Raw genomic sequence first — 12,560 nt, forward strand, 5'->3', positions numbered from 1 at the left:
TTTTTCTGTAGATCACTGTTGAGTACGCGCAACTCTCGATAGAGATAGTATGAATAACAGATGGCTCACTTCTAAGCATCTCAGCTTGAGAAAACGTTTTGCAAACATAATAGCAACAAGCTGCCTAAAAAAGGTGCACGGACACAACAAACGAATCATCGACAATAAAATGTGTTAGGGATGGAAGCAATAATCGATTACTGTCGGTGACGAATAGAAGTGAAATAACCCCAATTTTAAAAAAGTTAGGGCACTGTGAAAAATGCCATGACTTGCGAATCTCATAAACCAATGTCTTTTTCACATTAGAACATAAACAAGGCTGTCAAATGTTGAAACTGAGAAAGACAATTTACCTTTAAATGTAAGATGTTATCTCAATTTGAAAATAATCTCAAAAAAGTAGGGAAAGGCCAACAAAAAGCTGGAAAAATAAGTGATAGGCTACTAATTAAAAACAGCTGGAGGAGCATATTGTAACTAATCAAGTTAATTACTAATTAGGTCAATACCATGAATGGGTATAAAAGGAGCATTTTGGAAAGGCAGAGTCTCTCAGTCAGAAGTTAACATAAGCAGAAGTTCACCTATCTGTGAAAAACTGCAACTAAATTGTGGAACAATTTCAGAGAGATGTTCAACGTAAAACTGTGAAGACTTTGAGTATCTCAACACCGACAGTACAACACCGATTTAGACAGTCTGGAGGTATCTCTAGGGACAAGGCTGAAGGTCAGTATTGGATGCTTGTGATCTTCGGGCTCTCAGATGGCACTGCATTAGAAACAGGTTCAGGGGGCTCACAAAGACTTCCAACTAGGGATGGGACCGATCCGATCCAATATCGGTATCGGGTCTGATATGGAAGTAATCAATATATCGGATATCTGACTGACGGCGCCAATCCAAGTGACCAATCCAAATCCATCCTACAGTTTGCAGTAGACCATGAACGCACCACAGTCTAACATGAGACAATCTGTGTGTAATTGAGCTACAGGGCTCTCAAGTCTCACGCATTCAGAGTGTGACACACGCATTTTAACCTTTTTACACTCTCACCCGCCACACCTGGTATTTCTCACGCATGAAAATTTATTGTGTGACATCCACCAAGTTACACCGCTATATATGCAGTGGAACATGTTCAATTGCCACCTGTCCCTTAAAATACGGAATCGTCCCATATTTGACAGTTAAATGCCGCCATTTGTTCCATATTTTCATCCCACCTCCTACTCTGCCACTGATTGGTTAATACTTGTTGCAGTTGTCGGTTGGATTGGTCAGCTAAAACTTAGAGCCAATCAGAGGCCAAGTAAGGCGTATCTTCTCTTCGCGAAAAGTGGAGCGGGAGGGAGAGGTGACACCGTGACAGCTTCAAATACTGGCAGTGCAGGAGCATTTATATATACACAGAAGTGAGCGGGAGAATTAAACAATTGGTTGGACAACAGTGGTGAAAGTGAGTAGAATTCCTAATGCAGTGTGTGCTGTCAAGTGTTTTCTGGGGAGCACAGTGGCCAGGCAGACATAAAATCCATGCTTCCAGAGAACAACACAGACACAGGGTCCAAAACAGCCAAACTGTGGTGTCGCAGTTCTTTATTCCCACACATCTCTTGAGGCTGATAAAGTAAAAACAGCTTTTTTGTTTGGACCACCATTTCATAAAATTTTGTTTTTTTTTATTTTACTTAGTAACAGATGCTGTGTAATTTGACAAAAGTACAGTAATCCCCTCAAAAGTTACCTGATTGAAATCTGTAATTTTAAAAACACTCCAAAAAGTAAACAATGGCCTACATGACAAAACTCAAAGAGTGATACCACAGCAGTCATGGTAAAGGCACCCCAATTCTCTGGCCTGTGATGGCTGTGGCTCCAAGGATTGCAGGACGTCCTTTATTTTAATGCACAAAAGGTGGCAACCCTATCACACACACCTATGTGGCTTACGCTTGACTCAAACAGTTGAACAGAGTCCTAAAGGCCATTGAAATTCTTTGTATAGCCTTGTCAATTTTGTCCCTATGGTAGCCTATAGACCACATTTTTAATGAAAATGTTTAGGCCTGTATCAATTTTGTACCCTGGGCATGCCCACAATGGGAGGAAAAAGTGTTGAAAAAAAGATGTTCAATCCAAAACAATTTAAATGTATACATGTGACACATCTGACAATTAAAAGCAAAAAAAAAGAATTGTGTTGGATGTACACATTTAAATTGTTAATTTAATTTAAAAATGTAGTTAGTGCTGCCATAACCCGAAGATACCCCCCCCCCCCCCAAGCCAGCATAAATCTCACATCAAAACTTGAGAGCCTTGGAGCTAGTATTAGTTAGGATGTTCTTAGCGGCATAATTACCTAGTTGATTAAACGTAAATCTATATTTTGAATAGTCAAAACTAGTCTAAAGATGAGAGAACACAAAGAATAGTGGGTGTGATGTAAGCATGATAATACTCTCCACAGCGTGGCTAGCATTGAAAGCTAGCGCTGCCCGCCTTCGTTCCTCTTTGCAGATTAATATTGTGCTGTCATATTTGTCCTCTTTTCACTTGGGGTGAGTAGTCATACATGAGCTTAACCCTCAACAGCCCACATATCACTTTATTTCCAATTACTACTTTGGAAAACTGTCGTACCATGGGCTTCTTATGACACGCTAACAGCTTACAACCTTACATCCAGAGAAAGGGTCAGAGAGGAAGACTGCAGCCATTAACTGAAGCTACAGTAGTCTCTATTGGCGGGAGGTTCATTAAAGTGCATTATAGACAGGGATTTCCAGCTCGTTTTTTGGATACAGTTGATATTCACTTTTTAGTAGAAGTTCAAATAAACTTGTGTGGAATACATTTAAATTCAATTCATTTTGTATTTTCTTTTTGCTTTTTAATAAGAGGGGTGGTTTACTACAGCTTCATGTAACCTCACACATTACTAGTATGCCAAAAACAATAATAATTGTAAAAAAAAAAAAAAAAAAAAATAAAATATATATATATATATATATATATATATATATATATCTTGGAATCAGTATCGGTATTGGCACATATTCTCTGCCATTTTCTGTCAGATCAAATGGAACACACGAGGTTTCCAAGTGTAATGTTTGATTTAGTTTGTGCAAAAAACTCCTTGTTGGGATTTTTTCCCCCTAAAAATTTTAGAAGAGGAATTTTTTCCTCACTGAACTTGTCATGATCAAGATTTTTATTTTGTTTAGCTTCTCAGTTTCTTTGGTGTTTACTGTAGCCCTTGTATTTCTATGGTTTGTGCGCTCTATGTTATATCATGTTTCTAGTGTTGTTTAGCTATTACTAGTGGTGGGACTAGATTAAACAAATTAATCTAATTACTGAGAGGCTTTATAATTAATTAATCTCAATTAATCGCATACCAATATTTGACACAAGAAGCAACATTTTTCAATTGAAATGGATTTTGGTATATGACTGAATCAATGAATAGACACATAAATGAGCTTAAACAACAAAATCGTGTTGATTTTCATCACTGAGTGTTAACATAAAGTGCAATATGAATAAGGAATGTTATGACTGCATTGTTTGAAATTTTCTTTCTGCATGGGAGTTCATAATTTGGGTCAGACGATGCTATCTGTAGCACCGCTTCTAGCCCCTTATCTTCTACCACCGAGAGTGGTCGACAGTCCACTTCAATCCATTTTGCCAGTAAGTTTGTTAATTTGCCAGTCGTAGACTTACTCATTTTGGCTCTGAACCTGAGTTTCCTTTAGCCAGCATTTGCCAGTCAATGGCCTGTAAAAAGGGTGGAAGTTTTGCAGATAAAAATATAACCAGTCAAAATGTCCGGCAGAAAACATGCAAATGACCAGATAAGTAAATACTGAATACTTTCATATAATATTTTGTGTAACCTAGAAGAATATGTTGCAAGAATGCGTTAATATAAACTAAAAGTTGCCTAATGTTACTACATCTACTGAGCTAAGGTGCTGGGGTTGTTGATCTCCTCAGGCAGCAAGCACATGGCTAATTATGTATGCACGACGACGTCAAAGCTCTGCGCATGCTCAGTATTGCTGGGGACTATGCAGGGAAAGTGGGAAAGTTTGACCAGAGCTTTCTCGTAAAGCAGAATTTTAATGTAAGTGAGGTTTTCCTGGTTAGCCAAAGGCTTGATATCATCAGCGGTATGGAGGGATTTTATGTCATTGCTGCAAGTAATGGAAAGGCTGAATTGTTTAGCAGAGTGGCTGAAACACCTATGCAGCAGCAGAGAGAGAGATGCCTACACTAGACAGAGTAGTAGTGGACTTGATAAACTACCTATGACCAATCCTCAGATAAAGTTGGATTGTAGTCAACACAGAATCACATCGTGCAGAATGGCATGGACCACTTGGAGCTTATAACGAAGGCTCTGTCTCTCTTTAGAGAAGTTACAGTATATATGATCATGAGGACTGATATTAGCAGCTGACGGCGTATATTGTGTGACTGACTGCGTGTGTAAGGAAAAGCGCAGCTTTCATTTTGATACTTTAAACCACTTACACACAAAAAATAAATAAGCAAGAGAGAGATTTATGCGTTTTGCTGCTGTTAATGCAGCAAATAATGTTAAAGCAAACATCTGCTAGTTGTTCTAAATGGCTGGAATTCTTGAGGACTGCCGGTCATTTTGACCGGGGACAAAAAAGTCTAGCGGAAATGCTGCTCTGAACCCAGTCATCTTGTCGAGTGTGGATTGGCGACACTGCCTGCTCGGGCTCGACCTAGGAATGTTGTCTGCACTAGCTGCAGCATGTTTGGCATTGAGGTGGCAGCGAAGGCTAGAAGAGCGCCGGTGATAGGCAAATTCTTTCTTGCGCAATTTGCACACAACTGTGCTTTTATCCAGGTCTCCATCCGGTAGTTTTATAAAACTAAATTTTCCGCCCACCAAACCCAGCAACGACTTCTCATCCATTTCCATGGTGTTTGGCGCATTGTGTCCTGTGCATCAGTATTACGGGTATACCGGGAACTTGTGCAACGAGAAACGTTCCGCGCTGTTTGGAATGCAAAAATAAATTGAGATTAGATTCATTATTTTTTTCAATTGCGTTATTTTTTATGTAATTAATTAATCTTAATGCGATAAAGTCCCAGCCCTAGTTATTACCATTTGTTTCATTATTTCTTGTATAGTTCTAGTGTGTTTTGTAAATCCTTTCCCTCCCTGTGTTTGAGTTGCCCTCCTTGTGTTGTGTTCTTTGTATTCCCTTTGGTTGATAGTTTGTTGCCCTTGTATCCTCCTGTGTTTGCAGTGTTTCCTTAGTTAAGTTTCTAGTGTACTGTGTTGTTGTCTTTCAGTCCTTGTGTGTTTCTTGGTAACTGTCTTGTGAAGTGTTCCATGTTTTCTGTTTTTTGTTTTTTTTTGTAGTTGCCTTCCCTTGTGTTTGATTCCAGTTTTTCTTCCTGCCTGAGTTTCCCTCCACGTTGATTACGCTCACTAGTTTCACCTGGGTCTCATTAGTCACACCTGTCTCTCTTTGGGCAATCACCCCCTGTGTATTAAGATTCTGTGTTTCTCCCTGTCCTTGGTCAGATCATCATACATCTTTCTTGTGCTTCTGTGTGCTTTTCTCCTTGTGTCTCCTGTGCATTTTGCGTTTTTATGGACATGAGGCCTGTATGACGAAGCTGGATTAACAAGTCTGGGATATCTCTCCGTTAGCGGGATTGACTTATCAAGACATTCACAATCCAGATCAGCTGTACGACGAAGCTGTTATCAACTCGCTAATTGCAGCCAGGGTTTTCCAAGCTGGATCAGTGCACGCTCACATAAAAGGGGTGGGGTTTGCAGCGTCTGACCATGGAGAAAGTCTGCAGGGCAGTGTATTTCTCAATGGAGGAACGGACAATCGTTCTTAAAAAAAAAAAAAAATGAGGAATTTAAATCAATGATCCAGGCCAGAAGCAACACTGTCACTGCAGCAAACACCAGGAAGGAATGCTGGCAGAAAACTGCCGACTCTGTTAATGTGTAAATTCGTCAGATTATACAATATTAATTCATCGGACAATATAAACAGACAGCACTCTGATCACTCAGTTTGACTTTGTTATTATATATTTAGTAGTTGTGCATTCCAGTAATCCATGTTTCAGCAGTAAAGGTCTTTACACACTGGGTCCGTGATTTTCGGATGCGTTTTTTTTTTTTTTCGGATTATTCCAAAAAAACGTCACGCACTCTGACCTTGCACACTGGGTCTGATACGTTTTTATTTGCCTTCACTGCGAAAATTCCTAAAAGGTGGTAAATAGTTTCATACTGCGAGCCTGCATCTCTGTCACTCCTTTAAAATCCTGCTGGATCCATCCTGACACAGAGCTTCATTCAGCACCCATTCATGCATCATAGCACTGAGACAAGTTGGAGAGATGGAGGGCAACTTTTTTAATTTAGTCTCTGAGTAGGCTACAAATGTAGCCTATGCCTTTAGCTGTTATATCGCCATAGCTGATATCCACATGACACACCTGCAAGCCACGGTGTTTTAAGTAATGTTTTGGGAGTGGGAGAGAGGGAGGAGTTGGACGGGGGTGAGTGAGAAAGCAACAGGTGCTGATCTGAATCACCTATCACCCATCTATCAGTTATATTTCCATGGTTTATATCCACAAAATAATTGAGCAAACTTTGGTGTTTAAAGTGAGGATTTAGGGCGAGAGAGAGGGAGGAGGGGTCCGGTGAGGGTGAGCAAGCGCGGAGGAAGCAGTGGACACTGTTTTGAATCATCACTCACCCATTTAGATAACTTGGACTGATGCAAAATTTCATATAAAATCGAGCCTGTTCCCCCCCCAAAAAAAATGACAGATGAAAATTTCAGCATGACCATTATTATTAACCCCATTATTTCAGATGCTACCCTGGTGGAGCTAAAAGGACTTGGGAACAAGTGAAGATCCAATATAAAAACATACACCAAAGCAGTGAGTGACAGCTTTATTTCTCTACACTGTCTCTGTTGTATGGATGAAATCACCGGAATTTATCTATCATCTATCCCTAAATATTCTTTCTCTCTTTAGCGCTCTTCTCTTCTTCTGAGCACCAACCAGGATCTTCTAAGAATGGGCAGGCCATTTTCCAAGAGTGCGGTGCTTTTATTCTCGCTGATCTCTTATCAAGAATATAACCTGCTCTGGAGCAGGTTAGCCCTTCAGCATAAGTTACCGCGGTGATTTATCCCGGTAAGAAGTGAGCCAGCTTCGTCGTACAGAAAATCCAGGGTTAATCCTGAAGTTATCTGGATAAGAGAAAATCCAGCTTAGTTGTACAGGCCTCTGGTTTTAAGTGAGTTTCGTTAAGGACATTTTTCCCTTTATGGTTCCTTAGTTTAGACTTTTCCTTGTGTTGGAAATAAATCCTTTTGAGTTTTCTGCATGTGGGTCCTCTTTTGAGTTTTTGCAAACTTGACAGAACTAATGTTAAAATGTATACTCTGTTCATGAATACAGTCCATACACACATCATGAAAAAAAGGAATTCTCAAGATTATATTTATTGCATTTCGAAGCAGAATGTACTGGCTGTTTCTCTCAAACATGACCAGCAGAGGAAAATAACTATGAATCTGAAAGCTCTGATATTAAAGTCTATCTTTATGATATAAATTGGCTTTCCTGTTGTCTAGTTATATTGATTTAAAATCAACTTTTAGCATGTGTCAAGATGTGGGGTACAAATATGGAAAAACCATGCTATTTTGGTAGGTGTGTATTGATACTCAATATTTATCTACAAAGAAGCTAAAGCTGCGGCCCCATTCAATTGAGTGCTTTACATTAACTTTAAGAATATTAGAGTCATGATCAGAGTGCACTAACACAAAGCAAAGACACAACCGAATATTTTTCATGTAAATTATAAATGAAAAAGGTTAATTTTATTCCTTGTCACTCTCCTGCAGTCTGTAAGGCAGCTTTTAAAAGCCATGGTGACAGTTGATGAAAGAGCTCTTAAGACTGTTTCATATTTAGAATCACAGATTATGGTGTTAGATCAAGCACCTTATTAACTCTGATTAATGAGGTACTTCTTCTGTTTGTGTTGTGAGAAATCATGATATCTTACATATAGTCTAAAATCTTAGCATTGTGGCCCTGAACCAAAAAGGTTTTTCAGGAATCATTGTAAAGTAGTGCAGGTGTTTCTGCAACTTTTGACACTTAAAATAAGATCTAAAAAGATACCCGCAAGCATTAATGGGATTATTTGCTACGTTATGTACCTTATGTGTAATACATCCTCAGATTCCTTATTTGGTACGACTGTTGATCTGCCCAAAGTGTTCCCTGACTTTTTTCTAAATCATGCTGGGATATCTTGCAGCACAAATTCAGCAAGTCTAGAAAACTGAGTAAAACAGAAAGATTACTAGAGTTACAGGTATACCAGACTGGCTACTTCAATACTGTGTATGCACATACTGTATACTTTGTGGTATATAAGAGTGTTTCTTTGAGAACACCACAGACATAATTCAGCTTACACCAAGACTCCTGTAGGATCTAGGTTGCAATCATTCTCAAGTAAATACTCCTCAAATTACCAGCAGAGACACTGAAGTGGGGCATCATTCTTAGGTGGCACGGCGGCACAGGGGTTAGTGCTGTTGCCTCACAGCAGGAAGGTTGCTGGTTTGCTTCCCGGTCAGGGCCTTTTATGTGTGGAGTTTGCATGTTCTCTCCATGCACGCGCGGGTTCTCTTCGGGTACTCCGGCTTTCTCCTACCACCAATAACATGCTTATTAGTTTAACTGGTGACTCTAAATTGCCCGTAGGTGTGAACGTGAGCGTGCCTGGTTGTCTGTCTCTATATGTCAGCCCTGGGATTGACTGGCGACCAGTCCAGGGTGTACCCTGCCTCTTGTCTGATGACAGCTGGGATAGGGTCCAGCCCCCCGTGACCCCGAACAGAATAAGCGGTATAGAAAATGGATGGATGGATGGATGGGGACAGCATGGTGGAAGTGAAACTGAAACCAAAACAGTCTCTAAGAGTTACTAAGATCTTCCCTGTTATAATTCTACGTGGGCTGAAGTTTGGTAAGAAAATAAAGTTTTAATTTTTTGATCTCTTGGAGTGTATCTTCATTCTGACTTTTAATATGTTACTAAAAATGCATTCAGGTGCTGAGTGTGCGGGTGGAGAGCAGTGCTTTGAGATTAAGCAGTCACATCTTGTTCTGGACATCTCGTCATCTCATAAGATCTTGATTCTAAATTTGTTATTAATTTATTCTGCAGGCAGCTGCCATCTTGTGATATCTTTTTAATGACCAAACCACTAACTCTCTTCACTTCACAAAACAATAAAAAAGTAATTCTGTTTCCCGGGTTCAAGAACTTTTGGGGACAGTAAATAAATAATGAAGTGTAAATCATATTGATATCCCTTGATCTGAGCAGACCATTTTAACAGTAAGAGAACACAGTGGGTCTCTGGTGGTACAGCCTTAGGGCCCATGAGAAATCAAAATTTTCAACCACTCAAATGTATCTGACAAAAAAAGAATGTGTCGTAGTTTGAATCTTAGAAGCAACAAAACATTAAATCAAACAAAGATAAACAAAGATAAGGACAAAAAATGTTTAAGAAGTACATTATAACTGGAGCCCTAGTCAATTTGGCTGTTTGATAAAGACCTCCATAACATTATTATGGGAAAAATAGCTTTGTTATTCCCTTGATCAGCAGCTAGAAAGGCTGACATCTCAAGAAGAAAACGACTAAAATGTATTTATTATAATGATGAAAGTTAAATGCATGGCTGTATGTATGCTTGGGCTTCCACACATAACAGACTATTATTACATCTTTTTTACAGGCTCATATTCCTGACCCATGCACTGAAAAAAGCTCTGCAACCCACATTTGGGTCCCGATCCAGCTGTTGAAAACTACAGTTTAAAAACACACAGAATGCATTTGAAAAGTATTATAACATTAATCACAAATAATTGCTACATATGTCTACAAAATCAAAATACAGCGACAGTTAAAAATGAATAGTTCAAATGCAACCGACTCAACTGAAGCATGCAAAGGACAGAGAAGGCATCCAGGTCAGAGGAAGCAGAGAATTAGGCTTCTGTCTGCATCGCTTAAACGAAGCTAACAATAGCTCAGGTATAACTCACCTCTGGCCGACATCCGCCCTGGGTCAGCAGCCACTGCAGGCAGACCAGGTTGCCGGTAGCTGCCGCGTCATGAGCGGGGCTTGCTCCGTTGTTAGCCAGACAGTTCCCCAGCAATCCTGCCTCTTCCACCAGGAAACGTAAGCATATTAGTTTCCCGGCCCGGGCTGCATGGTGGACCGGGGAAGCCCCCATCACGTCCTTGATGTCGCTGGTTAGCAAGTTTACCGCTAGTTGAGCTCTGAGAGTTTGCAAGTCCCCTTGTCTGGCGGCGAGCAGGGCCCTGTCCCCCTCCACCACCATGACTGTTGCAGATTGGACGACTCCTCCCTGCCTTCAGTGTACTGAGTAGAGCCCGATCACTTCACCGTGCGGACAGGCTTATCATTGTAGATCATTTCAGTCACCCGGGTTAATGAGGGACAGCTCAGTTTGTGCCAAACATCTTCCGAGTACAGCCAGCCAAATTAGACAAAAGAACCACCCGTCTCCGAACACACACCTTACTGAATGGCAGGTTAAAGAAATACTCCATCATAGTAAGCTACCTTCAGTCCATTAGCTTTTCTCAGATCGATAACTACCTGTTTGTCTTTCGACGAGTTGTCCTAGTTATTCGTTTCTTCTCTCTGATGCTCACGGGATGCTCAACACTTGTTGCACACGTTTGAATTTGATTTTGCGCCCTCTTAGAAAAATGTTCTTTGTTTACCTTATGCTATCTCGGATCATGTGCCTGGGAGAATAATACGCAGTGTTTTCTGCCTATAGCAGATGGCGACATGGGACTCAGCGCCTGTTAAATAATCCATCAGGGGGAGGATCACTGAGCTTAGGCTACAGGTTGTTGCTCTCTTTGTAAATCGGCTCAGAAGTTAAAGGGACAGTACGAAGTGGCTACTTAAAACTCTCCAGAAGGAGAAAGTAATAAAACGGGCTTGACGAGTGGTCGGTCAAGTTAGCCAAATAGTGAGTCTGAGATGGACTTTTTGAACACATGCCCAGGCATGTTTGCTTGCAGTCTAAGCGCCATCAATTTTACATAAGTTCAGTGAAACCAACATCACCAGACACCAGCAATTTTCTCAATGAGGAGGTCCATCTGGTGGCCTATTGAAAACCATACTGCCCTTTCATATTTCATTTGAGTGGTGCTAAAACGTCATGTTCATTTTTAGTGTCTCCTTTACTGCTATTAATGTATTGCTTTCTTGCGAAAATAGATCAAAACTCAATTAAATAGAATTAATAAAATAGAATAATGTCTTTCACGGGGGTAGACTGCTCTAGTCAGTCAGTAAAAGTTTTATCGATAAGCCATTAAAGGTTGTTGTAGAAATAACTACAACATTGTGGCAATTGTGGCGACCCAACAGTTCAGACACTTGGAATTTGGACAATAATGGAAGAGCAAAGGCTCATGCAAGTTTTAATGTTTAGTTAAAACCAAATTAAAAGTGTTATAATCCTGCATTTGTTAAGTTACTTATGATTTTATAATTGTGCATGTTTTAGGTCATATCCAGTGTGATATAACCGTAAGTTTAGTTAATATTTGTATGAGATGTCTCACTACAGATACAGAGCCGTAAAACAGTATTTGCCCCATTTCTGATTCCTGAGGATTTTTTTTGCGTATTTATCACCCTTGATGTTTCGGATCATTAAACCAATTTTTATATTTCACAAAGACAGCCCATGTTGATAGAAAATACTGTGTCTGAATGATTATTTAATCTTTTTAAGGGGGGGAATCCAAACATATCTGGCCCTTTGTGAAAAAGTAATTACTCCCCTTGTTAAATTATGAGTTAACTGTGATTTACCACAGTTTCTGGACAGCTGAGTTCAATTTCACTGGCCACCCAGGCCTGATTACTGGCAAATTTGTTGAATCAAGAAATTACTTCAATAGAAGCTGTCAGACAAAGTGAGGTAGGTTACAATATCTAAAAAATAAACACATCATGCCACAATTCAAAGAAATTCAAGAACAAATGAGAAACAAACTGATCGAGAGAAAGCTATCAGGCTAGAAAAGGTTACAAAGCCATTTCCAAGGCTTTGGGACTCCAGCAAACCACGGTCAGAGCCATTATCCACAAATGGAGAAAACTGGGAACAGTGGGGAACCTTCCCTGGAGTGGTCACCCAACCAAACGACTCCAAGAGTGTAACAACGACTCATCCAAGGAAGTCACAAAGGAACCCAGAACAACATCCAAAGACCTGCGGGCCTCACTGGCCTCAGGTCGGAGTTCATGACTCAACCATAAGAAAGACACTGGGCAAAAGGGGGCATCCATCGGAGAGTTCCAAGGCCAAAACCACTGCTGACAAAAACAAGAACACAAAGGCTCGT

At 40.1% G+C, this 12,560-nt stretch overlaps 1 protein-coding gene across 1 annotated transcript in view; it reads right to left on the bottom strand.

Annotated features, from left to right (window-relative positions):
* Positions 1 to 10,679, bottom strand: part of espn (espin) — a 118,347-nt gene extending 107,668 nt beyond the window's left edge. The window contains exon 1 of the mRNA XM_041799987.1: positions 10,202 to 10,679. Within this exon, the coding sequence (XP_041655921.1) occupies positions 10,202 to 10,501 (300 nt within the window). The 5' untranslated portion in view covers positions 10,502 to 10,679. The remainder of the gene's footprint in view (positions 1 to 10,201) is intronic.
* Between the last annotated feature and the right edge of the window lie 1,881 nt (positions 10,680 to 12,560).

The sequence above is a fragment of the Cheilinus undulatus genome, linkage group 11, assembly GCF_018320785.1.
Source record: "Cheilinus undulatus linkage group 11, ASM1832078v1, whole genome shotgun sequence".
Lineage (NCBI taxonomy): Eukaryota > Metazoa > Chordata > Actinopteri > Labriformes > Labridae > Cheilinus > Cheilinus undulatus.